At 35.4% G+C, this 27,209-nt stretch overlaps 3 protein-coding genes across 3 annotated transcripts; 2 read left to right on the top strand and 1 right to left on the bottom strand.

The window, feature by feature from the left end:
• Positions 1 to 3,869: 3,869 nt before the first annotated feature.
• On the top strand, positions 3,870 to 5,451 carry HB22 (homeobox protein 22). The gene has a single exon (XM_086250142.1). The coding sequence runs from the start codon at positions 4,271 to 4,273 to the stop codon at positions 5,066 to 5,068; it is 798 nt and encodes a 265-aa protein (XP_086106268.1). The 5' UTR covers positions 3,870 to 4,270; the 3' UTR covers positions 5,069 to 5,451.
• Positions 5,452 to 10,668: 5,217 nt separating this feature from the next.
• Positions 10,669 to 14,385, bottom strand: LOC147279577 (GEM-like protein 1). Its single transcript, XM_086249979.1, has 4 exons — positions 14,003 to 14,385; positions 13,636 to 13,737; positions 12,440 to 12,711; positions 10,669 to 11,130 (listed from the first exon to the last, which is right to left on the bottom strand). The coding sequence occupies exons 1-4, from the start codon at positions 14,319 to 14,321 to the stop codon at positions 10,936 to 10,938; spliced, it is 888 nt and encodes a 295-aa protein (XP_086106105.1). The 5' UTR covers positions 14,322 to 14,385; the 3' UTR covers positions 10,669 to 10,935.
• Positions 14,386 to 22,278: 7,893 nt separating this feature from the next.
• AFB5 (auxin F-box protein 5) lies at positions 22,279 to 25,793 on the top strand. Its single transcript, XM_086249978.1, has 3 exons — positions 22,279 to 23,329; positions 23,660 to 24,161; positions 24,240 to 25,793. Exons 1-3 carry the CDS (start codon positions 22,701 to 22,703, stop codon positions 24,996 to 24,998), a joined length of 1,890 nt encoding a protein of 629 aa, XP_086106104.1. The 5' UTR covers positions 22,279 to 22,700; the 3' UTR covers positions 24,999 to 25,793.
• The last annotated feature ends 1,416 nt before the right edge of the window (positions 25,794 to 27,209 follow it).

The raw sequence follows: 27,209 nt of genomic DNA, 5'->3' as shown, positions 1-27,209 counted from the left end.
GGACACTTGTTGTCTTCAAGTCCCAAGGAACATTCAGCAAGGTTGGCCTTCTCTCGATCGAGTCCTTTTCTTTGCTACATGCGCTGGCTTGAATGCTAAGCTTCACTTAAATATTGATGAATTAATCTTCTCTTTGTTGATTACCATACAAACATATATGCTGGAAAAAAAAAAAAAGTTATTTTTATTGTGTGTTGAATCTTTGGCACTGGATATTAACATAATCATGTACGTAAAACTCATCATGCAAAAGTAAGTTAAGTTTTGCGCACAATTTTAAGAGCGTAAATAATATTGTATCGGACGCACATAATAATCTTTCTATAACTAATAAAATGGATATATGTTTCTTTCTTAAGAAATAGTTTATACTTCGTAGAATTTAGACATCATATATATTATACGATTTGAAGAGTTTTTTTAAAATGAATTATCCATCTTCTACACAAAAAAAATAGACAGCATTGTTAGAAGATACATGTAATGTGATTCAATCATTTGAACGACTTATTTTTTTCACTTTATTTTAAAAATTACTTTTAATTTAATAAAAAATTGTTTAATCACTTAATTAATATGTTATTATCGTCATATCCATGTCTATAAAAAAATGCTCTAGCAAATGTGTTGTATGGACCTCAAGAAACTAGCTAGAGCCAGTCCACTTAACAAACAAGTCCAGATTTCTGAGTGCATTGCATCCTCAATCATAATCGGTCGACATTCTTGTCAGCAAATTGATCATGAATCCATACGTACACATGTAACAACAACTCAGTAATAGTAGCTAGACTAGTAGTACTTCGATCTTCACAATCACAAATATATTCACAGTGCATTAATTCCAATCGATCGAAACTCAAAAAATTGAGCCAAATTAATTAATTGCAGTTTTGTCCAATGGATCCCAGTCCAATTTTGATGCTTTTATGTGGGTGAATATTGATGGGTATATATGCTTTTGTTTTGTTGGTGAAATATGATCCATGTGTGTGATTGTGAGACTTTATAATATGATTTGAAGAGTACTACTAACTTCTCTCCTCTCCAATTTCCTCTCACCCTCTCTTTCCAAATAAATAAAACAAAAGAAAATTACCAAACTGACCGGAGTTTCCTTACAAATTTACAATATATTTTTATATGTATTTGATCTGTTAGTACTACTAGCTGGTCCTATTATTGTTGCTTTACTCTCACTCAAGACACAAGCTAGGTCCTGCGTGCTATAGTTGCTTTACTTTGAGTCAAGGCACAAGTATTAGCTCCTATATATATATATATATAGTTGTCTTACTTTGAGTCAAAGCACAAAGTCATGCTTTGTTTAATTTAAACCACACTTTTTTTTTTATACAAACTTGAACCACCCATTTAATTAAAAGTTAATTAATTAATGATATAATATTTATGTGCATATATATCTTTCTTTCTTTTTTTTCTTGTACAAGAGTGTTGCAATATAACTATATAAGATGTTTAATTATAACAACATAAAATACTTATATTGCTAGAATGTCTAACAAGAAAACATTCATGTGTATAGAGAAACAATATTTTATTTTGGGCCTGGATATAAAGAAACAATGTTAAGTCACACTTTGGTATGATTTACTAGGATGCTAATAATTCTTTACTCATTTTACAGCGTGATCCACTGATCCTATACTTCAAATTACCTATCTTTTAAGTCTCCCTTAAAAATAATTTTACAAGAAATTAGTTCAATAAAAAAAGAACAATGCTTGGCTTGAGGACCCTCTTATCCTCAAAACTGATGTAGGCAAATAAAATTGTGTCCTTTCTAAAATTTATTAAACTTGTCACCAAACAACATGACTTGTAACCCTTTTTTTTTTTTTTTTATAAAGTATATAATAATGAAAAAAGTATATAACTATATATTCGACTATCATTGTCATTATTTCTTTATTTTTGAAAATTCTACAATATGGCGCACAAATGTTTTTTTGATCCTTGAAAGTTGATGAGTTCACATTTTCATTATTAAGATATAGATTGTTCAAATTAAATGTATTTGTATGTCATATAAACAATGTACTAAAAATGAACTCTTATATAAAAATTAAGCCCTAACGTATTAGAGGAGTGCGTGACAAATTGAGAACTGGAGTTGCAGGGGAGGAGGAGATGTCGGGTTGTGGGTAATGGGTTGCTTAATTGGGTAGTTTTGTTGAGTTTTTTAAGAGTAAAACGAGATTATAAATGTTGAAAAAAATTTGTAGGGTTTAAAAAGGAAATTGTAGGGTATCAATGAATAGAAGCACCCGAGGTATATATAAAAGTGTTGAGGGTAGAGGACGTCATATATATAAACATGATGTCTGAAAATGGAGGACACGTAGGCAGCTCCCAGAAATGCCGACAATTTAATATTTTCCATGTAAAATCAGTGTCCTAAGTTTATCTCTGCTCCCAATTCTTGAACCACCAACCCTACCTAACACTTCCGCCCTATATTACAATTAAGTATTTCATAATAATTAATTCCTTCTATGTTGGAAAATAAACTAATTAAAACATGATCTGTTTTTGTGATTAGTGTTGTCCTTTTCCTAACTAAGTAGCTAGTGCTGTACTATATATACTGTGAGATTTGAATACTGGTTGGGTTATAGGGTAGCAGGTCTATCTTATCCCTGTTCCCAAACATCACCCCTGCTACAGTGCTCTATCATTGTTTTGAGAATACTTGCCATTTGCCAACTGGGTAGTCCTCTTTCTCTGCCATTTCTTTTTCCATTTTCATGCTATTACTGAGAAAGTGATTCCCAAATCTTACTTTTACCACGAGGAAAGAAAACAAAACAAAAGACTGTCTCAACTCTCAACAGAAAAGGAAAACCAAAAAAAGAAAAAAGGAAAAAGGACCATAGTGCATGCCATAATGTAATTAGCTAAAGGAAATGATAGGAGTGTTGAAAGCTAGCTAACAAAAAACCCCAATAATAGGCATCCTTATTATGGATAAAATTAGAAGACAATAATTGGCAATCAGTTTTAATTAGATATGATACAATTGTACATGACTTGTTAATATGATATGATTATGCATGAAAAATGTAGTGTTTGAGTTGAGACTTATCGTGTTGTATTGAAATCATGTGGACTTGTTAATCACCGGCCCGCTAAGTTAATTGGTTGTTTCAGAGAACCCACAAAATCTGTTTGGATTGGTTAAGAATAAATGTATTTTTTAATTTAGTAGTTTATTCATTTATTGACTTGTTTTTTTAGTTAACAAATTATAGTTTACTTATTTTTTGTAACCGGTGAAACGAGCGTTGATGTGTGAAATGAATATGATGGGTTGAAAGTTGAAACGAGTCAATTGAGGATGGGTGAAACGGGTCATGTCGTGTTCACCTATTATGTTTACTTGTTGTGTTTGTATTGATATTTTTTCACTCGTATATGTTAACGCGTCGTGTTCGGATCATGCCATACAAACAGGACATGCATAAACTTATAAAAATACAGCCCGTTTTAAAATCTAGCTAGTTTTAATGTACTAATTTTGTACTATTTTGAGATGTGTGAGTGATTGAGAAAGTGATCATTTAAGAATATTTAGTGTGTGCGAAAGAAAATGTGAATAAATAAAAATTCTTGAATTACTACCGTTTTGGTAATGTCGAATAATCTTCAATAATATAAAATATTTATATTGACAAACCGTAAATCAAGACTACAAAATTGATGATTGTTTAAATATGCATCTAGATTCACAGTCCGAGAATATAAGCATTATCTTCTCCTGGAACTATTTAATGTGATAAAAACAGCTTAGATATGTAAAAAGTAACTGAAAGGAAAAGGGTTTGGGAGTGAGACTAATAAGACAGGTGTTTTGTGCAGAGGGGCGAATTGATGGCCACACTCTCTCCTTCCCTCTTATCTTCTTCTCTGATTCTCTGAAATTAAAAAAAAAAAAACCATTATAAATAATAGTGAAAAAATTGAACTGTTATTTTAATTTCTATTACGTAATATATATATATATATATATATCCATGTACGCATTAGATGTAATAGAAACAAACATTTCGTTTTGTTTGGCTAGTCATTCATAAATATATGTATATATTTGTATGTATGCATATCTCCGGTGGATCAAGCTGTTTGCTGATGATTCGCGGTTTTGGGTTTCAGCAGCTTGCTAGCTAGCTGGCGGCCATGTAGATCTTCACACAGAAACAGAGAAAGAAGGCAGAGAAGACAGAGAAACAGAAACAGAGAGAGAAGATTAATGGAATTCGACGAGCACGAAGACCAAGACGAGGATCAAATGGAGGAGATTCCCACAGGACCACCGCCGGGTTACGACGTCTCCAGGCCCAAAATGGGGCCCACGGGCGGTGGAGAAGGAGAAGAGGGTAATAGGGCTGCGTCCACCGCTAGAAAGAGGGGCCCCACCACCCTGACCGCTAACGTGGCGGTCAGGTACAGGGAGTGCCTCAAGAACCACGCCGTAACCATCGGCGGCCACGCCGTGGATGGTTGCGGCGAGTTTCTGCCGGCGGGTGACGAGGGCAGCCTCGACGCCTTGAAATGCGCCGCCTGCAACTGCCACCGCAACTTCCACCGCAAAGAGCCCAAAGGCGGCGGAGGAGGAGGGCCGTACAGTCTCCACCACCAGCAGCAGCAGCAATTCGCGGCGGCATACTACCGTCCTGCGCCGCCATCCGGGTACCTCCACCTGAGCTCTACGCCGCAGCAGCAGCATCACCGCCCCCTGGCCCTACCGGCGGCGTCGGGCGGGGGCGGGGGAGGGTCCCACAGCAGGGAGGAGGGGGAGGACTACGTGTCAAATCCGAGCTCGAGCGGCGGCGGAGGAGGCGGTGGAGGAATGAAGAAGAGGTTTCGGACGAAGTTCTCACAGGAGCAGAAGGAGAAGATGCTGGAGTTCGCGGAGAGGGTGGGGTGGCGGATTCAGAAGCACGACGAGGCGGCGGTGGAGGAGTTGTGCGCCGAGACGGGGCTGAAGCGCCATGTGCTCAAGGTTTGGATGCACAACAACAAGCACACCCACGGTAAGAAACCCTAATGAATTAAACAACATGTCAGTGTTTCAGTAGCTTAGCTTAGCTTAGCTAGCTCAAGATCCAGACAGATCGCAGTCATCAGCCACTAATTTAATGCCAATCAAACATTATCATCGATTAGCAACGTACTCACAAATTAATTAAGTTGTACGTATCAAATTAGAGGCCATTGCAATGTCAATGAATTTTCCTTTCATTTACTCTTGTTAATCATAATTAATTTAACTTTGCTTAGCTAGGGTTTCATCACTTGCTTCCAATACTTTATTTTTCTCTATTTCTTCATCACTTAATTGTCTTACTTCATATATATTAGTCTCTGCCTCTGGTGCTAATTAACTGTAATATATCAATTGTTGCTGATGGGCCATTTAATTTGCTCTAATTCATATCAATGCCTTCGTTTGATTCAGAGCTCTAAGCATGCAAATTATTTACCAACCCAGCTATCTCAATTTCTTTGTTGCTCTATGAACCCATTCACATTGCCCTAGAAACCCTTAACATAAAAGGGTGAGCTTAAGCTAATTAAGCTAAGCTAAACTGGATTGTAATTAGCTTAATGAGGGTGATGTGATGATGATAGTATGGTGATGAAGCACCCAGAAAAACTCCTAGTCCAGTAACCAAAACGTGTAGATAATAGATATGGCATGCAGAGCAGAGCTGAAAGCAGCTGGTGCTTTTTGTTTTGTTTATTAATTAAATTTTGTTTGGATTTTAATTTCTGGTTTTTGGGGATATGGGTTGTGGTACATTCATTCACAATTGTCATCTTATCCTTGTTTTCTTCCATGATCACCGCCTTAGCTTTAACTCTCTCTCTCTCTCTCTCTCTCTCTCTCTCTCTCATATTAATTTGGCTGCAACCTCCCATATGCATTTCTGTGGACACTACTTGGATCAGAAACTGAAAGAAGCTGATAAACCCACTGATTTCAGAGCTAATCAGACACATGTGATCTCATGATCAGATCGATGACCTATTATTTACACCAGTCTGCACTAGATTGGTTTTTTAACTTTTTATTTTATTTTCTAGCTTCTTTTTAATAATTTAATTTTAATTTCTTTGCTATTATATTTGCACTTTTTTCTCTCTCAACTGAAACTCTGAAACCACCATTCATCTGTCTTAATCACAACCTTGGTTTCTGTCCTCTTCTTCCTTTTACGTTTTCCTAATTATTCAGTTTATAGATATAATATATGGGGCAATATAATCCATCTTATCTAATCTATCTTCTCACATTTTTTATTTATTATTATTCTAATTTCGTAATATATTTTTATAATCAAAATTATTTATTTTTTAGATTATTTTTTAAAAATCATTTATGTAAAAAATTAATTAAATAAAAAATTATTTGGTTATAAACGGTGAGTCAAACTGATACAAAAATTGTCTGTTTATTTAATTACAGTTATATAACCAAACGATTTTTAATTTGATTGATTTTTTATAGAAATGATCTTCACAAAATGATCTAAAAAATAAATAATACTAATTATAAAAATATATTATGAAATAAAAATAATAAAAGAGAAGGTCGGTGAAAAAGGTACATTAGAAAAAAGTAAATAACATTCCCCTTATATATATATATATTCATTTGAATAATGCTATACTTACTACATTCTTATACCACATTTTTATATCATTTTACGTATCATTACTTTACTGGATAGAGTTTTTTTTTATTTTTTTTATTTTTTAGTGTCCAATATATGAATGCCATGTAATTGCCACATAAAATGGTATAAAATTATGGTATAAAAATGTGGGATGTCTAGCACTACTAATATTCATTTACTTTCCTCTATATGTTTTCTTTATTTCCTTTTCTTTTTCTTTTTTTCTTTTTGCTGTTACAAATGTTGAAGATCGACACAACAGAATGTCAGAAACGATGGAATGAACAAGGCTATCAAAGAGTTTCGATCGGTGCATACTTGCAGATATCAAGAAAAAAAATAACGAACACATTAGTGAGAAGTTAATTAATTAAAATTATGTCCTCTAAACAATTGACTTTGAATTATTAATTAAGTTAATTCGTGATTGGATGTGGAATTCAATTTCACAGTTCAATAATATAAAAAAAATTATCTTATCATACTATTTATTAAGAAAAAACTAAAAAAGACTGTTTAGCCAGATGGCCCAGATCGACAAAATTTTAATTACAAAAAATGATCGTGAAAAAGAAAAGGTTTAGAAGAGAATGTTATCTTAGAGAGATTCAACGAGTACCTGAATCAATTGAATTGAAGAAGTTATTAAGCCATAAATTCATTATTTGTGGTTTTTAATTTTGGGAGGTCATCGTTAATTCATCAATGTTGGAACTATGATCGATATAGGTTGGTGAAAGAGCCTCGGAGGCTCAGATCCCCATGCAATGTTTTCAATATTTATAGTTTTGTTCTATTAATTTTGGCAATTCATTCTCCATCCCCTAATTAATTAATTAATTTGTGCATGTTCAAGAATCTGCTGCGTGAACACGTACGCTGCCCTTCAATTTAGTTGCCAAGACAACCCAAGTAATTAGAATTTTTTGTCTTTTTCCCTCATCTTTCAAATTATTTATAAACAAACAGACAATTTCTGACAAAAAAAAAACAGACAACTTCTTAATTCATTGATTTTTATGGAGTTAGTAACATTTTGCACTCTTGGAGTTAATTTGAGCGAAAATTCACATTACACCTTGGTTTTCAGAAATCAAAATGCTATAATGTGAAACTTAGCCCATTTGGTATCTTAATCAAATTTGTTTTAAAAAATTTACGATTTTTTTTTTTAATGTGAGTTTTCAAAATCAATTTTTAAAATTTGAAAACTTGTTTGATATAAAATTAAAAAATAATTTTTAAATTTTAAAAATGATGGCAGCTGAGGGAGAATGAATTGTAAAAGAAAAACGATATTTTATCATTTTTAAAAAGAAGCCTGTTTTTTAATTATTTTTTTTCAAAAAACTGTTTTTGAAAATGGTCTACCAAGAAACACTAGTGTCTTATTCTTGTTGCTGAATTCAGGGTACTCAGCTGATATGGCATAGAACCTATAGTTCTCACTTGTTTGGATACCTTCATCAAGATATCAAAGTCATTAAAAATGGCCACCAGTACAAGCAAGGAACACAGTAAAAAATCTGTAAAGATAAACACATATTTTCTTGACTAAAACATGTTTTTTTGTTTTTGAAAAAAAAAATTCTAATTTTTGAACAGGATACCAAACGGGCCCTTAAGTTTTGGAAAATATTGCAATATAAATGTTTACCAATTACCATTGGTTAATTTGGCCATCATCTTGGATGCTATTTTGTTTACATAGCATGTGTAAAGCCTCAATTTAGGCTCATGTGGATGCTACATTTGCACCACTTAGCACATATAGAAGAATATGATCTATCTTTTTGGTACTGATTTTGTGCTTCATTTCAGTGTCTTTTATTTTAGTGGATGAGATAGCTGATGAATCAATGACAGAAGAGCTAGGAAGATTACAACTTGAATCATATTGTGAAATTTGGGAATATGAAAATTGGTGATAATTTGTTGTACAGATTTGCTTATGAGTTATGTGAATGAAACTAATCAGGATTGAATAGTTAATGCTTAGAGGTGAACTCATCGTGCTTTCGTGTCATGCTCGGGCTAATCCATATAGTTAAGACTTAGGCCTAGCACAGCTCACGGCCTGCAGGCCATTCGTGCTCGTGCCGTGCCTTAAATGGGCCTGCCCACAGGCCTTTTTTATTTCTTAAAATGAAAAAACTAATCTTATGATATTTTTATTCTTTATAATTAAATAGTAACTTTTTTTGGCATGAATTGAATATTATTGTTGAAAGGTTCTTTAAAAATGAAAAAAAAAAATATATTAAAGAGTTGTGTCTAATTTGGGCCTATTTTGTGCTTGTGTCGTGCCTATTGAGCTAAAAACTTCGACTTAACCTTATACATTTACTTGGGCCGGCCCGTTTGACGCCTTTAAATGAGTGTTCAAATGCCGGACATTAAATTTTAATATGTGCAATCAAGTCCCTATAGTCAATAACAAATCATAATTTAACTCCTATAATTTGAGTTAATTTTCACTTTAACCCCAATTCATTTCACCGAAATCTCAAAATCCATAAATGGATGATCTCTAACATGCAAAAAATTACCATTATAACTATGCACGTGAGCATCCTCTGTGAATTTTGTCACTGTAACTTTTGAGAATTCCAGACAAAAAAGAAAAAAACCTCATAAGAAAACCTCGAAAATTATAATTTCTCTAAAATAAAATGGTGAAAGTGGTAAAGAATAAATAAATAGTATGGCTAGTGGAGTGTAGAAGATGTCAGAAAATGATGTGAAATTTGGATGAGCTCAAATGCTCAATGCTGCTGCTTTATTCTAAACATGTGGGCTGTATCTGTGTTCTGCACTAATCACCATCCAATGAAAAAAGAGCTACCTGACCACAAAATACAAATAGGACTGACATTACAGCTAATATGTCTGTAAGATCTATAAATGGCTTTTTAATGAATGAGTAACATCTTTGTATTTTGTTGTGCGAAAATTGGTATCCAGATTTACTCTACGATCTTATTTTTACTGACTTTTCTTCACAAAAAAAAAAAACGTAAATTGCCCGAGATTGTATAGATTTTGAACAAGTGGAGTGATTACTACAAAAACTGATTGAAACATCAAGCCTTACAGTTTTGAAACATTTTTGAAACATCACAGTTTCAGAAATGTGGAGGCTTGTAGTTCTAATAATTAAAAGTACTTAATTACTTATACCTACAGTTAATGCTCTAAAAAGTTCAAATTTTCCTCCCTTAATAATTAATATCGTTTAAAAAATAAAAAAAACTTTTTGTGGATTGTGGGATGAGTAGTTGGGGGAAAAAAGTGGCCCATATATTTTTTATCATTTGAGGACCAAAAAGTTCCCAATTGTGAATTGTGTTTCAACTTTCAAGTGATTTAAAGACAATGACACAATCATGGCCAAAAAAAAAAAAGACAATGACACAATCACTTATTTTCCTCGTTTGGACTGACAACTTAACATGCTTCCATTGTCGGCTTAGAGAGAGAGAGAGAGAGAGAGAGAGAGAGAGAGAGTCCAAATAAATGGAAGTTCCCACTGTTTTTTTTATTGAATTCTCGTCACATAAATAGAATTCAGTCCAGTTTATAGAATTTACAGAGAGACAGCTCAAAGGAATGGTTCCTTTGGGACTGCCTTACAAAAGAATGAATGAAAGTTTCCTTCCTCCCTATATAATATGTAGTGAGATATGTGATATATTCTTCCCATTCTCTATCTACAACCCAGCCGCTTAAACAATAAAAAATTTAACAAAAAAAAAAAAGAAAAAGAATTTGAATCACTTGCACATTATTATTTCCAATTAATTCCACCCGTGTTTTTCCAATGTTATAAAATGACCAAAGAGTTATGAAATATAAGAGTTTTCCTGCCAAGGTCAAAAAAGTAAATCTCTCATTAAAAAGGGTTATTATATAAAATTGCCCAAAATTGAATCTCAAATATATCAGAAAAGTAATCACAAAGTACGTAATATGACCTCAATTATGTATATATATAATCACAAATGTCATTTACAACAAATATAGATTTGACTGAAACTTCCCTCAAACAAATCAGAAATGTAAAATCACAATCTATGGGTTCTACTAACAAGTAACAACTATGTCGCAGCAATTCCACAAATGAAAAGAACATACAGCATACAAAATTATAGCTCAGATATTCCATATTCAGGAGGATAATTCATCAGCATAGACGTCTTCCTGGCAACATGGCAAAGGTTTGGCCTTATACTCATCACGAGCTGTGGGGCTCGGGATGAGGAGGATGCAGTGCTTCTTGAAGATGTTTCACAGCACTATCATAGTGTACAAAGCTCATAAACCAAAATTCATGGTTGTCAACAGATATGACCTGGATGTATTTTTCAGCTGTTTTGAGTTTGCTTGTTGATGGATTGACTGCCTTCAGCTGATGTAATGGAATAACCGCCTACATATGAAAGGAAACATGCAAGATTATGATATGCAGAAAAATGAAAGTGGTGTACCACGTGATCAAAAGTGTTATGATATGATATAAAAAGCAAAAATATTTTAGGAAAAGCAAAATTTATATTATCTTCCAAAGAGCATATTTCCTCTTATTTAACTGTTGATACATACATACGCAAGGTTTGAGTTACCTAACTCAGGATTTAGGTTGCGATGTCAAAAAGATTGTGTTCTAGCCCTCTTATAAAAAGAAGGGTAAACAATTTTAACAAATGAATATACTGCACTAGAAGGTTAAACAGTTACACAGACAATTTAGTTTTGACACTACCTACTTGCGTACTTGCGTGTGAAATGCGTTGACACTACTTTTGGAAATGCGTTAACACTTCATGGAACTGAAAACAGTTTTTTTTTAGGACTTCCTGAAGAAGCACTGGGTGATTCCGCTTTAAAATTGTTTCTAAATCGTCACAATAGGCCATTCAGTCAATTAGCCTTCAAAAAACTGTGACATCAACGGTTGCATCAATCACCACATAATTCATAAACTAAGAACTAGGGGATTTGTTGAAGTCTTCCTCTTTCCTCTGCCTCAATTAACTCATAAAGGGAATACACAATTGGAGGCAATTACTCTAGCACCATAACACCGGGCAAAAAGAAAGAATAAAAAGGTGGCACAAGGAGTGTATTGTAAAACTTACAGATTATAGAGTAAATTACATGTACCTCCACTGAGGATAAGTGAAATTGCAGAAACCTCATTTTAAGAAATTATAATAACCTCCCTTAGTACAGTAAATCTTAAAAATATTTATGAAAAAGTTGATAATAGCATATTTTTCGATACTTCTAATATCTTTAAGATATACAAATAAGTTCAACAAATCTATCATATGTGGGTCAATATTCTCAAAAATATAGTTATAGTCATTCTACAAACTTATCAAAAAGGGAAATTTCTATTTTCAATTAAAACCTATCTCAGAACTAAGAACTGTACATCCAGCACTAGAAATTTTTCTAAAACCTAAAATGACACAAGAGGTTAGTGTAATTTCTGAAATAGAACGGAGGTTCCTGTGCCTGCACTAACCTCAAAAGGTCAGCATAACTTACTCTTCGATTATAATGTCAAATCATATGATATGCAGGAGAAAAATAATATGATAAAAATTCAAATTTCACTATCCAAAATTGGCAAGCATCAAACCTAGCAGCAATGGCTCCTAGGTCGTAACTCAAGCAAAGAAAGATGGCAACTGGTTGAATACCAATGAGCAAGCAAAACCAATCCACTATACCTTATAATAGCTCCATTCAGTCCGATCACCAACTTTGTATGAAAGAGGACTGTCACTGCAAAATGCAAGCTTTGCAGTTGACAAATATATAGTTCCCATTACTGGGCCAGCAGATGTGGATAGGTAGCAAGCATATGTCTTTAGAAGTTGCTCCTCAGGGACAGTCTCAAAATTTTGTCGAAAGATCTTCTCATAGCCACCTTCTGCAAGTACTTTTGTGCTCTGTGCAATCCTTCCCACAGCAGCATCAGCGAAACTTGGTCCCGTTTTCACTAGATCAGGGAAAGGTCAGTACATATTATGTCTCATAAATTAAACAGTTGAGAATTACTGAGTATGAAATCCAGCAATGATTTCAAACCCAGAAATTATCATGGTTCCTACTACAACTGCTGCAACTACAGAATAAGAATAGTCACAAAAATGAGGAACAAGACCATAATGTGACAAGCTGGAAGTCAGTGAAAAGTAATCCAGAGGCAAAATCCACAACTTTAAGATCCACTTCCAACAAAAAGCACACATATTGATACCATTTCTGCATTCCAACTCCCAGTACCAAAGGATTGGTTAACACAAAAAACACTTAGGTCAGAGTTCAAACCTAGTTAAATTCTCTGTGGAAATAGTTGTAATCGGAAAAATACGTGATTCAGTTGACGCACCAAAAAAGGTAAACATCTAGGTTTGCCGTCTCCATCCTGAGCCAATAGGCTCAGAAAAAAAAGAATATAAACCTTGTTCTTATTTTCTTTAGGCAACTAGGGGACACAACTTGGCTTTAACGTGGAATGAGGGCCCTTTGAAGGTGGTACCTTGAGCACCAAGGTGTCCTCATAGGGATGAAAATAAATAAAACCTTGTACAAGGCTAAATCATATTGTCAATTAAGATCAACTATCCATATTACATAACTGGATAAACGAGTTATAGACCCAAAACACATACCTCCTACTGTCCAAAAACCAGAATGCTCCACATAGAAATGTCGTGCAATTGCTTAATAGTTTTGAGAAAAACAAAAACAAAACAAACACCCTTACAAGTTACAACACAGTAATCAAATCAGTTGTTAATGGCAATCAACTATATTGGCTTATACATAATTCTAGTGCGTGCATTAGACAGTTACGATCTCAAATTAACATCTAAAACACTCAAAAGAAGCACATTATTTACAGGAATCGAATGCTTACAGTGTGTCCACATGTTTCCAGCCAGATCCTCGGCCTTCTTGGTGGCCTCAGCAGCCTTCTTCCCCCATTTTCCAAGAACATCTTTCACTGAATCCATCTTATCTAATATCACAACCAAACAAAACGACACAAATAAATCGCAATTTACAACCTCCACAGCAACACCGCCAAATTCAAATTCAACTCAAACAAAACCCTAACGTAAATACACGTATACATGTATAACACACATAAATAATCAAACTGAAAAGCCTAATCCTAGTTGAATCGCAATTCCCATTTGTATTGGCTTTAGTTGTATCCTCATTCCAAATAGATCCAAACTCTTCATTTGTATTTGTATAAACGAGGAGGGTTCGTTACTCACTCTTGACGGAGGACGAGGGAGGCGGCTCCGGAGTGGCGACGTAGGGATTGGACTCCGGCGGCATGGAAGTTGCTGCGGCGGCGTCGCCTGGGATCGGCGCTCGAGCGGCGGCGTCTCCTGGGATCGGCACTCTAGCCTCGGCGTGTACCGGCGGATTTGAGATCGGCGGCGCCGGCGGCAATTCCGGTTGCGTTGGCGGAGGTTCGGAGGCGATGGAGACGGAGGTCCAAGTTTCGGGCTGGGGAGGCCGAGCGACGTCGTTCGGGTCGAGCTTCGGGTACGGAGCGTAGTCGACGGAGTGGGGTTTAAGGTCACTCATTTTCTCGGAATTTCAGAGGACTTGTTTGGGACGGAGAATCCAACGAGATTTCGGAAGAGTTGTTTGTAAGAGAGTCCGTCATTGGTCAATTAGTCAATGCTCAATCAATAGTCGATTTGGGCTTGGGCTACATGGAGGCCCAAAGCAAAGGCAAAGCCAAAGGGACAAAAGACGGAAAAACGATACCTAAAATTGGAAGGGGAACAACACAAACGACAACAACATCAAAACAGAAAAATCTCCCCCCCCTATCAAAACTCAAATGAGTTCAAGTGTCGAAGAAAAATGTCCCAATCAACTTTTTATCTGTGCTTGCAGTTGGTGGGCAGCTCAGTTGAAAGGAGATCAACACAAACGACGACAACATCAAAATCTTCCCGGCCCTATTAAAACTCAAAAGATGGAAAAACGACACCTAAAATTGGAAGGGGAACAACACAAACGACAACAACATCCAAACAACAAAATCTCCTATGCCCTATCAAAACTCAAAAGATTTCAGGTGTCAAAGAAAAATTTCCCAATCAACCTTTTATCTGTGTTTGCAGTTGGTGGACAGCCCAGTTAAAAGGGGATCAACACAAATGACAACAACATCAAAACAACAAAATCTCCCCCACCCTATCAAAACTCAAAAGACGGAAAAACGACACCTAAAATTGGAAGGGGAACAACACAAATGACAACAACATCAAAATGGCAAAATCTCCCCTGCCCTATCAAAACTCAAAAGAGTTCAGGTGTCGAAGAAAAATGTCTCGATCAACCTTTTATTTGTGCTTGCAATTGATGAGCAGCTCAGTTGGAAGGATTGTAGAATTTGCCTCTTTACATCCAAGTTCGATTCCCCCTCCCCCTAAATCTCACAAAAAAAAAAAAAAACCTTTTATCTATACTTCATGTGTCGCTAAATCGTAGCAAAAAAGCACAAATCAAGATACGTTGTACGAAAATTAAAATCTAATTGTCATTGTTCTCCTACTTTTATTACCCTCGTATTTGAACAAACCATGTTTGGAACCGTAACTAAACGCCGTTGTCATTCAGACAATTGGCCGCTAGCATCCCAACAAGCTAGGCTACAACCACAAGATTATAACTATAATAATGTGTAAAATAATATCATTAACTATTTATTCTATTAACATCACACTTAATTAAACCCCTTGCAAAAAAGAGAGAGAGAAAAGAATAACACACTTAGCTTAATATATTAAACCCTTGGTTTATTTTTTGGGATCTGATTTTTCTTTTTATATTGACAATATAACCACATTTTCCTTTTTAGAAAAGAATAACCACATTCTTCAATCTACCTTTTTTACCGACTTTTTCCTTTATTATTCTCATTCCGTAATGTATTTTCATAATCGGAATTGTTCATTTTTTAAATCATTCTTTGAAGATCATCTATGCAAAAAAAATAAATTAAATCAGAAATCATTTGGTCATGTAATTGTGATCAAATAAATAAACAGTAAATTAAACTGTTACCAAAACCGTCTGTTTATTTGATTACAGTTACATAACTAAACGGTATTCGATTTGGTTTATTTTTTTTACAGAGGTGATCTTTATAGAATGATCTAAAAAATGAACGGTTTCGATCATGAATTTACTCTGCAAAATGAGAATAATAAAGGAGTAAGTCAGTGAAGAAGGTATATTGGAGAAGATAGAGAGCATTTTTATTTTTATTTTTTATATCTCATATCTAAGTTGTCTTCTAGAAATTAAATGTGTTTTTGAGTTTCACTATTAAACCTTAAATAAAATAGAATAACCAATTAAATTCTTATTAATTAATGTGGTCAGATGTGGCATGCATGCATGCATGCATGCATTTTCTTCAAAACTTATGAAGGAGGATATATCATATATGCAAACAACATTTGGGATTTTTTGATATATTGTAGCCATGCATGCAACTTGGGCCTTTCTACTTTCCACGGTATTTCAATTAAAAGTGGAAAGCTAGCTAGCTGCCTTGTCCGTCTACAAACTTTTGGCGATACTGATCACATCGAATGCGGACCAAATTAATCCACAGTAGAAGCTTTTTCTTCATTAGCTTCTCTATATATGACATTCTCGTCAAAAGTGCTGTCATCTACTAGCTAGCTATATATAGCCATGGCTAAAAAGCCAAGCCTACGCCAAAAGTGTAATTTAAAGCAATGCCATTCTGGTCTGATTAGCACAACTTCTGCTCCATCTGTGTAAATATTCAAGTACATCCGAAGAAGTTAAACCAAAAGGAGACAGCTGATCGAATGATCGATCGTCTTTTTTGATAGACCAGATGAATTAAATGAGCTGCCCATTCGAATATATTATTGGAATTATGAAAGAATGCTTCCCAGATGACATGCATGCATGCATGGTCAATGAGCACTAGCATGAATCGAGTTGGTCGTTATATAAGTTTTTTTTTTTTTCTTTGAAATTCGAACATGAGATTATATCACTAATCATTAGATTAATCACTAGTTGGTGAGCACCCTAAACTCAACAAATGAAAAATATAGAACCAACCCAATTGAACTAAATTAAGTTGGGTTGGTTTAGGCTTGTTTAGCCGGTTTGGATCGGCCCAAATTAATTACCCAAGCCAATGAAAATAACACTCAAAGTCAACCAAAAGGAAACATAACAATATATTAGGACCTACATTTTGGCTAAAAACAAAAAACCCAAAAAGAAGAGCCCAAGTTCAGCCCTTAATTTCAATACCTTTTTTTTTTTTGTTAATACCTAAAGGTGGAATTCACATATAATGCAAAAATCACATGTGTGTTTTAATCTGAACTTGGTTTTGCAGCAGTGTCTGTAGTGCCTTCCCCACATGGGCTGTTTACTGGTTGCCTCTTCTTGTCTTTTAGCAATTAGCATCATCCTTCATTTTTTTAAGGTGCAAAATTGTATGAATTTCTCCATCAAAAAAAAAAATGATGGGCTCCTATTTAAAATAGATGTCACAAAATACAGGCACTGAAATTGAATAAACAACTGAAGAGGGGTGATCGAACATATATTAATATTGTGCCACTTGGGGGGCCCTATATAGATCTTCCGGACAACTACTTGTGATGCATGAGAGAAAAAGAAAGATGCTACTTCTCTTTCTAAACTTTGTTTTCAATGGAAAATGGTAAATTCACAAAGCTAATTAAGGAGGCATAGGAATCACAATTCACAAATGATTGTTTTCTTGTTCTTCATTTTTCTTTTTTCAATTTGTTTTATATTTTTTTAGATTCCTTTTGTTCTAAAGATCGATTGAGCTAGATATAATGTACTGTCTGGCTGAGAATTGATGAGGCTCTTGTATTGCCATTAGGAACAATGAGTACAATCACCACATGCATGCATCGTTTTTGTCATAATAAATTTAATTTTGGAAATAAAACTTTTATAGATTCGAATTTGAGTACCAATTGGTCACCAAATTTGTTTACCACATGACAGGTTGATTTATTCAAATTTGAATACTCTAGCATTGGGAGGCGAAATTCCTTTGCCATTATGTTTGCTTTTTCTATTTTTCTTAGTAATATAGTGTAGGAATGTGGAGTGTTGTCTTACATTGAAAAATTATAACATTGTATAGTAGTTTATAAAGTTTTTGGATTACTCAACTTATTGTTAATTGGTTTTGAGATGGATACCTATATTTCTTCATAATATTAGGGCCAAGTTTACCCACGTGTGTTAGGCCAAGTGGCCACACGTGCTCTACATTACCCAATTTAAGTATGAGTTGTTAGCGTGTTTGGCTTAAAGTGACACCACACGTGTGGGGCGTGTGAGAATGTGAAGTGTTGCCCAATATTAAAAAATTGTAACCTTGCATAGTTATAAACATGTTAAACATGTTAAACATGTTAAACATATTGGCTTATAAAAAATTTGTTTTATAACCTTGCATAGTTATAAGCATGTTAAACATATTGTGCGGGACAAGACGAATTAAACATGTTAATTTTCTTTGAAAAAATCGTTTATTTATTTATTTGAAATTAACATGTTTGGGGCTATATCAAAGTTGTGCCATAATTAAGATTGAGTCAAGATCATGAAGTTTGAGATGGAGATATGAACTCACATATTGGCTTCATCTTATTTATTTCAAATCCAAAATATGTTAATTTTTTACATTTTTAGAAAATTATTAGTTTTCTAATGAGCTTATATACATGGGTTATTTTACCAAAAAAACTCATAAGGAAAAAAATGGTCGATATCTTCCCAAATAAACCACTAATAAGTATCAAGTTCTCGTGTTGATCTTCAAACCTATTCTAAGTGGCTAATGATCATTAAGTATAGTAGTGACACCAGTCCCATACTCCCATTTGTGTCTTAGGTTAAAATCTCATGAACACTAGTTGATAATTAAAAAAAAAAAAAAAAAACCTATTCGATGGAGACTAATACCACTTTAACCTAATCCTCATTGATAGTTAGGGGAAAAGGTTTTAAACTCCATTTTTCAGAGAAGAAGTACGTGCAACTAGCAACTAAATTTTCAAACTTTTCTTCCTATGATCAATTGATTCGAACCAAGAAGTCATGCTTACTAGTACCTAACTTGATTTAACCGTACAAAAGTCAAATTTGGCTGCCTAAGCATATGGGTATTCTCAAAAATTTTCTTAACAAACACATGCAAATTTCAAGATTATGCCGCGACTTATCATTTTCATTATAATATGACAAACTTGTTCCTCCCTTTTGTCAACTGTAAATGGTAATAAAATTATCAGCATATCCATAGAATCTATTGCATATCTTTATTGCATTTGACATTGGATTTGAGCTAGCCTCCTATCTGAGACATCGATCTTCAAACACACTCCTCTTGTACTAATACAACCATTGTCTAGATGGCCCCATAAGAAATTTGAACATGCTTATATCAACATCATAAGAAAAGAGATTTGGAAAATCTTATCTCTAGAGATGAGTGTAAATTTGTACATGTTTCTACATCAACATCATAAAAAAGAAAAAAGAAAAAAGAAAAAAAGAGATTGGAAGACCTAGTCGAGCTAAATTGTTGTCCTTGTAGGTTTTTAAGTGCATAAGGTAAAACCATCCTGTGCATGTGATACTCTTAATAACATTTCTCAAGAGATTTACTTGTTAGTGATTGCCTTGTGGGCATGGAAACCATGCCTCAGATCAGGATCGTCTACATCGATGAGTTTTAGTTAAATTATCAATTATGCTCTGATTATTGAAGAGTTATTAATTTATTATAGTGTCACACTATCAATGGATTGCTTATGTTGTACTTTGCTAGTTTGCTTAAAAGAAGTCAATGATGAATTCAATGCTTCTTCAAATGAGCCTAAGTCCTCAACAAGGACGCACTCCAATGTGCATACTAACCCTAAAAACCCAACACTCTCCATACCTTGAGTTTTCAACACTTCTAGGGATCTTTCTACCACTTTAGATTAAAAATCTTCTTATGATTGAAGACCTTCGTGCCAATGACACTTCACTTGATCTCTTATAACGTACGTAATTTATCAGTCACTAAATAAGGTACGCATTCACGCATACTAATTAACCCTAATAACCTAGTACTCTTATCCGATTTTCTCCATTACGCTTTTTCAAAACTATGTTAATCTGATTGTTGAAGACTCTTTAACTAAAACCATATTTGTGTCTCTTTGACCTCTTAATAGTTTGCTTCTATTTATTCGACTGGACACTGTTGTCATTCTCTAGGAGGCGAAACTTGTCCAATACAAACATGTTAGACTATATTAAGTAACTTAATCTAACAAAAATGTTACGATTGTTGTAATTGATAGTGTTGGTTCGAACATTATTGTTTAATAGAAACATGCTTCCAAAAATAAGATCACTAGTTAGAGCCTTAAAGGCAGGAAAGTTGAACAAGGTAAGCTGAAATGAATCAAATGATAGCCAAAAATTCACAAAAGCCAAAACTTCAACTTACCAATTAGGAATATTTTTATATTTTTTTAGTGAACACCAATTAGGCTAATAACAGCACACTATCTTTTTCTTTTGCTAATTGCTAGAGTACAGAGAAGTAGAGAACTATCTTTACCCCCCAAAAGAAAAGGCTTTTGTAATGTAATTCTGTTTTCTGCAGTTACCTTTTTAACTTCAAAGGGTGATTGCCAACAAAGCAATCAGATGCCAAATTTAACCAAAAAAGTAACTGTAGTCAAATCTCTTCCCATGTATGATTAGAAGTGAAACTCTAACAATCACCAAGCAACTCAACTTTTTCGCTAAAAAAAAAAAAAATTAAAGACTGATAAGATGTTGAGATCTGAGCAAAAAAGGACAAATGATGGTAACTAAGCAAAAGCAACACTACTTCAAACTTGGAAAGAAAAAGAGTGCATCTACTCTTTTTTTATATATATTTTTGTTTTTCATTTGTTTCATTTATTTATTTTGCTGCTGGGAAAAAAGAAAATAAAAGAAAATTGGAAGTTGTTCTGACGCGAATATACTGCCGAGTGCATATAACGCCAAACACTGTCTGCTCGAGACTCCAGTAAAAAACAACTATTTACTCCTCATTTTTTCATTGGGCCGTGCTTTCACTTTCCTTTGAGACAAAGGTAGAGACAAAAGCTCTTTTTTTTTTTTTTTTGTGTGTTAATGAAATGAAGGTAAATATTTGTACCGAAAAGAAATGAAGGTAAAAATATCCTCACCAAACAAATGAAGGTAAATATCTTCTCATCAAAAGAAAAATCAAGATAAGTATTTTTTTTTTCCTCGTTAAAAAGAGTTAATTAGTGAACCCTACATTCAGTTAAGAGATTAATATATTTTTTATTTTTTTTATAGTAATAAGAGATCAATATTTCGATTAGCAATATATAAAGAAAACATCTCACAATGTCTTCACACTAAATTATAGCAACATATATGAATTTTGTTTTTCTGAACCAGCTTAACTAATTTTTATTTATTGGCTCTGGAAATAAACTTTGCCATCTAACTCTATGTAAGATTGAAATCCACGCACTACTCCTTGCTAAGTATCCTAACTTTCATGTATGGGACTTGTCCTTTGTGATTGTAATTAGATCATGCAATCTTCTTGTTAAGCATGTGTTTTTGTTTAATCACTTTCATATATGGGGCTTGCCTTTTGTGATTGTATTCAATGGATTCCTTTTGTCATGTACGATATATGCCATTTTGTTTCTTGACTTATTTATGGATGACATTTCTTCACTCCTTGTTGTACTATTTTAAGGTTTAACCTCTTTACAATAAAGTTTATTTCAAAAAAAATATATGGCAATGAGTCATATATAGTTAGTTTTTGTTATAAGATCTTCGAATTAATTTATAATTATTGATTGTTATCAATGGCTAAACATATTTCAAACCAACTTTTATATGTTTAAATTTGGTTTTGTTGAAAAAATAATACTCAGAAAAACAACAATTATCATCACATGTTATCAATATAGCTTTACTACAGTGAAAGGAAAGGAGAAGAGGACGAGAGTTCAAACATGAGCTTATTAGTGCTGTGATCAATTTGCATTCCTTCTACATCTTATTCGTTATTTATTTTTATTTTTTATTTTTTATGAGAATATTTACAATATAAACATCGCATGTTATACAAACATATTTAATAATAAAAAATTTATACATTAATAATCGATTTCCATTGTCTACATGACATGTCGCATTGTAGAAAATTTCAATTTTTATTGGATTGCATAACCGAAACTTATGTAAGAAAGGATGTAAATAACAATTAGTGAAGAAATGGTAAGAAAAAAGAAGAAGAGAAAACTGAAGGGAAAAATAAAAGAAAGGGAAAAGAAGAAGTTGATAATATATTAATATATAAATAAAAAAAGGTAAAAAAAGACAAGGTTTGTAAAGGGGAAGACCCCCAAATAATGGAGGAGAAGTGTGGACAGCCATTGGATATTGCAGATGACAGAGAGAGAGAGAGAGTCTGTGTGTGTGAGTGTAAGAAGGGAGAGAGGGCATGGAGAATCCCAATGCTGAGAGACACTGAGAGACACAAACAGCAGAGCCAGCCTCTACTGTTCACTATCCCCCTTGTGAACCAATTAAAATAATCCCAACCCACATCTCATCTCCTCACTCTGCATATCACCCACCTCTCTCTCTCTCTCTCTCTCTAATCAAAACCCCCCAAATCCAATTTCACTCTACCAGAGCCCATAACATGATCTGAATTAAAAAAACCCATTAACCAACAGAGAAAAAGATTCCATCTTTGATATTTCTATTTGATCAAAAACCCATTTGCAGCAGATCATCATCAGCAACAGAGTCTGAGAGAGAGAGAGAGAGAGAGAGAGAGAGTGAGAAAAGGCGCATATGGGAGAGGACCCTTCAATCCCCTCATCCTCATCATCCCAAATGTCCGAGGACGACGACCGATCGCCGCCGTTGGATCTCGGCGACGGTCCGATCACCTCCAACAAGACCCGAAACTGCTCCGGGTCATCTGGGTCGGGCGGGAGCTCCATCATCGTCGACTATACCCTCCCCTACCCGGACCAAGTCCTCGAGAATGTTCTCGAAAACGTGCTCTGCTTCCTTACCTCCCGCCGCGACCGCAACGCCGCCTCATTGGTCTGCAAGTCGTGGTACCGTGCGGAGGCCCTCACCCGATCCGAGCTCTTCATGGGCAACTGCTACGCGGTCTCCCCGCGCCGGGCCACGGCCAGGTTTACCCGAGTCCGGGCCGTGTCCATCAAGGGCAAGCCCCGGTTTGCCGACTTCAACCTCATGCCGGCTCATTGGGGGGCTCACTTCTCGCCCTGGGTCTCCGCCATGGCCAAGGCTTACCCTTGGCTCGAGAAGGTCTACCTCAAGCGCATGTCCGTCACTGACGACGATCTCGCTCTCTTGGCCGAGTCGTTTCCTGGGTTTAAGGAGCTTGTTCTGGTTTGCTGTGATGGGTTCGGGACTAGTGGGCTTGCTGTGGTCGCTAGTAAGTGCAGGTACTTTGCTAATCCCTATATTAGCTTCAGATCAAATTCATGGGGTTTTGTTTAGTTTGTACAGTGGTTGATTAGATCCGTGAAATGGGTATTGAGTTTTGAATTGAAAGCTCGAAGCTTTAAGCCTTTAATGGGTTTTGTTTGGATCTGATTCATGTTTTTTAGATCTATAATGGTTTTGGTGTTTCGTTTGGATATTAATGACGTGAACCTCCAAAGTAATGCTTTTTTCTTTTCTGGGTGTTGTTTGAATGTGAATGAGGTGATTTAAATAATGTGAATTTGCAATGGTGAATCCAATGATGAGGTTAATAATGTGTATTTTTTCAGACAGCTGAGAGTGTTTGATCTGATTGAATCTGAGGTTATGGACGACGATGTGGATTGGATATGTTGTTTTCCCGAGAGCCAAACTTGTCTCGAATCCCTGATGTTTGATTGTGTTGAATGCCTCATAAATTTTGATGCATTGGAGAAGCTGGTGGCTAGATCACCTTTCTTAAAGAAACTCAGGTTGAACCGCAACGTCTCAATTGGGCAGCTATACCGCCTGATGATTCGAGCTCCGCAACTCACACACTTAGGAACAGGCTCATTCAATACATCAGAGGGCATGGCTCAGGGGGATGAAGAACTGGATTATGTCTCCGCTTTTTCTGCTTGCAAATCCCTAGTTTGTCTTTCTGGCTTCAGGGACATCTTGCTGGAGTACTTACCTGCTATTTACCCTGTCTGTGCCAATCTCACCTCTCTGAATTTTAGTTATGCGAATATCAATGCTGACCAACTTAAATCAGTCATATGCCAATGCCACAAACTCCAGACTTTCTGGGTATGCCTTCTGTGTCCTCATTTGTAACACTATGAAGAAATTTGGCTTTTGAAGCTCACTTTTGGTATCTTCATGCAGGTACTTGATTCAGTATGCGATGAAGGACTTAAGGCAGTAGCTGCAACTTGCAAGGAACTTCGTGAGCTTCGGGTTTTCCCAGTTAATGCTCAAGAGGATGTTGAGGGTCCTGTTTCTGAGGTGGGTCTCCAAGCAATTTCTGAGGGCTGTAGAAAACTGCAATATATTTTATATTTCTGCCAAGGTATGACAAATGCAGCTGTGATAGCCATGTCAAAGAACTGCCCAGATCTTGTGGTGTTTCGTCTCTGTATAATGGGACGCCACCGGCCGGATCATGTTACTGGTGAGTCCATGGATGAGGGTTTTGGAGCAATAGTTATGAACTGTAAGAAGCTCACCCGCCTTTCTGTGTCTGGTTTACTGACTGATCAAGCTTTCAGTTATTTTGGAAAATATGGGAAATTGGTTCGAACTCTCTCTCTTGCCTTTGCTGGGGACAGTGACATGGGGCTAAAATATGTGCTTGAGGGCTGCCCTAATTTGCAGAAGCTTGAAATCAGGGACTGCCCATTTGGGGATGCAGCATTGCAATCTGGTTTGCATCACTATTACAATATGCGATTCTTCTGGATGTCTTCATGTCGTTTAACTCGCGAAGGTTGTCAGGAGATTGCGAGATCACTGCCTCGCATGGTGGTGGAAGTGATGAAGAGTGATGGAGTGGAGGAGATGGGTCAGTTTGTTGATGTACTATATATGTATCGATCCCTTGAGGGCCGAAGGGATGATGTTCCGAAGTTTGTTGATATCCTGTAGACTTTGCAATTAGAAGAAGTTGTTTCAATTTTCTTCTAGTGGCACCCAAGCAAGTTATACACTCTTTTTCCAGAGGGAAGTATTCTGCGGGTGACTTTTATATAATCCGCGAGTGGTTCCTGCAGTGGCTGTTAAACAAAGATGAGTAAAACAACTTCTGGTCTTGAGCTGGGCTATTGCAATGGCAATCAGGTCCCGCGGTTGCAATGGCATTCAAAGGAGCATTGTAGACCACATTTTTTCTTTGTATTGGTTCTTGCAGAGAACTCAGAGGAGGGGTGCTGATGCTGAGGATTAATGTTTCTGCGAGGTATTGGATTATCCAATGTTGTATTGGTACACTTCTAAATTTCCTGTTTGTTTTTGCTTCCATATTCATTTGATCAAAAACAAAGGCTGCCAGAGGCAAAGGGAGGGTTTTCGAGCTGATTAGAGATCGATATTTTATCCATCATCAAGTGAACCACATTGTTTATCTGTTGTTGAGGAAATGGAGATAGGTGTAAGTGGATGCCCGAAAAGGTGAAATTTCCATGTTTCTCTCCCGTGCCACCGGTAGAGTAGTAAAGGAAGAGAGCTTAGTCTGTACTTTGATTCCAAATGGTAGTTTAGTTTTAAGCTGTAGCTGGTGAGATCTAAATGCCTAGACTGATACATCTCAATTTCTCTTTTTCCAAGTGTTTGTTTCTTTCAGATGTGTTGTTGTAGCACCTGACTGTTGAATTTATTATTGTTATTGTTAGCAAATGTGAGATGGGTAATAAATGCCAAAATATGCATGGACCATGTACCATATACTTGGTGGGACTGTCTCTCTTTCCTTGTTTTTTTTTTTTTTTTTCCCTGGATGTGGAATGATCAGTCGACAGTGAGACCCATTAATGATGTGTGGAAAGTGCTTGTATGATTACACTTAGAGGAGCTTCCTTCTCCATCTATGGGATTCCAATCCAATTTGCATACCATGTGAACTGAAATATTGAAATATCCCAACTCTCATTGGTTGATGAGATGGATGGTCCTGATGATCTCAGGTACAAAGGAAAGCCTAATCAAAATGAATCACCATTTGATACGAGTAAAACTAGCTTTTAGTTGCTCTATGAGCTCTGCTGAGTTGCATTATTGATTTTGCTCTTACCTGTATATAGTTGGGAATGGGACCTTTGGCTTGATGATTTGTCACCCCCCCGTGATTGCGTTATAAAGCAGCCGACTCCAATATCTGTATCTTATAATTATAAGAGAAATCTATCTGCCTTCTTTGTTGGTATTCCATATGTCTAGCTGCTAGCTAGATGGCAAAAGCAAACTGATCATCAAAGTGGGATCTGACTGTGCAATTGAACAAGTGATTGAAACTTTGAAAGAGAAGAAAAAAAACAAAACAAAAAAAGTGATGGGAAGCAAAGCTTGGCTTTCTTTTTTGTGACTCGTTTGACGGTGAAGCTAGTGTTGGGTTGGTTCGGATAAGAGTGTGTGTTCAATAGAAACGATAAAAGAACATCGAGTTTTTCAGTACTTGCTTGCTTACATTAGCTTATCCACATTGCATATGGTGGGAATAGTCCCTTGCATGACCACTGCCAAAGAATGAAAGAATGATAGCCTTTGCTTTTTGATTCTATCATTCATTCTCAGTTTGCTTTTATTTTTCTTTTTCAGCAACCATCCTTGTCCCCACTCCCCAGAGAAAAAGTGAATTACAGAAAAGAAAAGAAAAAAAAAAACTGATTGGGACCTTACACAAGGATGAGGAGCGACATATCCATCAATCTCAGCCGTCCAATACTTTAAACGACCCTTGTGATGGACCTATCTTACCTACTGCCCACATCAGTCCATCATTTTAGAGATAAATACTTTGCCAAATTAAATGGTCCTGGATGAATAAGCAAACCCCATCAACTCCATTTGCTTAGCACATGCATTATACTGTTTAGTGTTTGTTAAGCATGCATTGTCAAATATTTGACATAATATATTATCACTTTGTTAATATGAAATATAGATCTTACACTTAAATAAGAAATTATGTTTTTAGTGTAGTGCCCTATGACATATAATCATATTTAATAATTGAATTTATATTTAGTCGTAAAAAAATGAACCCACCAATATTTAAAGGTCAAAAAGTAATTGTATGGTATACTGTATACAGAAACAATATGACAGAAATTTCTTCAAAGAATGCGAGAAATTTTTTTTTTC

The sequence above is a fragment of the Dryas octopetala genome, chromosome 7 (assembly GCF_963921425.1).
Source record: "Dryas octopetala chromosome 7, drDryOcto1.1, whole genome shotgun sequence".
In the NCBI taxonomy this organism is placed as follows: domain Eukaryota; kingdom Viridiplantae; phylum Streptophyta; class Magnoliopsida; order Rosales; family Rosaceae; genus Dryas; species Dryas octopetala.
This window is presented reverse-complemented; position numbering and strand designations above follow the sequence as displayed.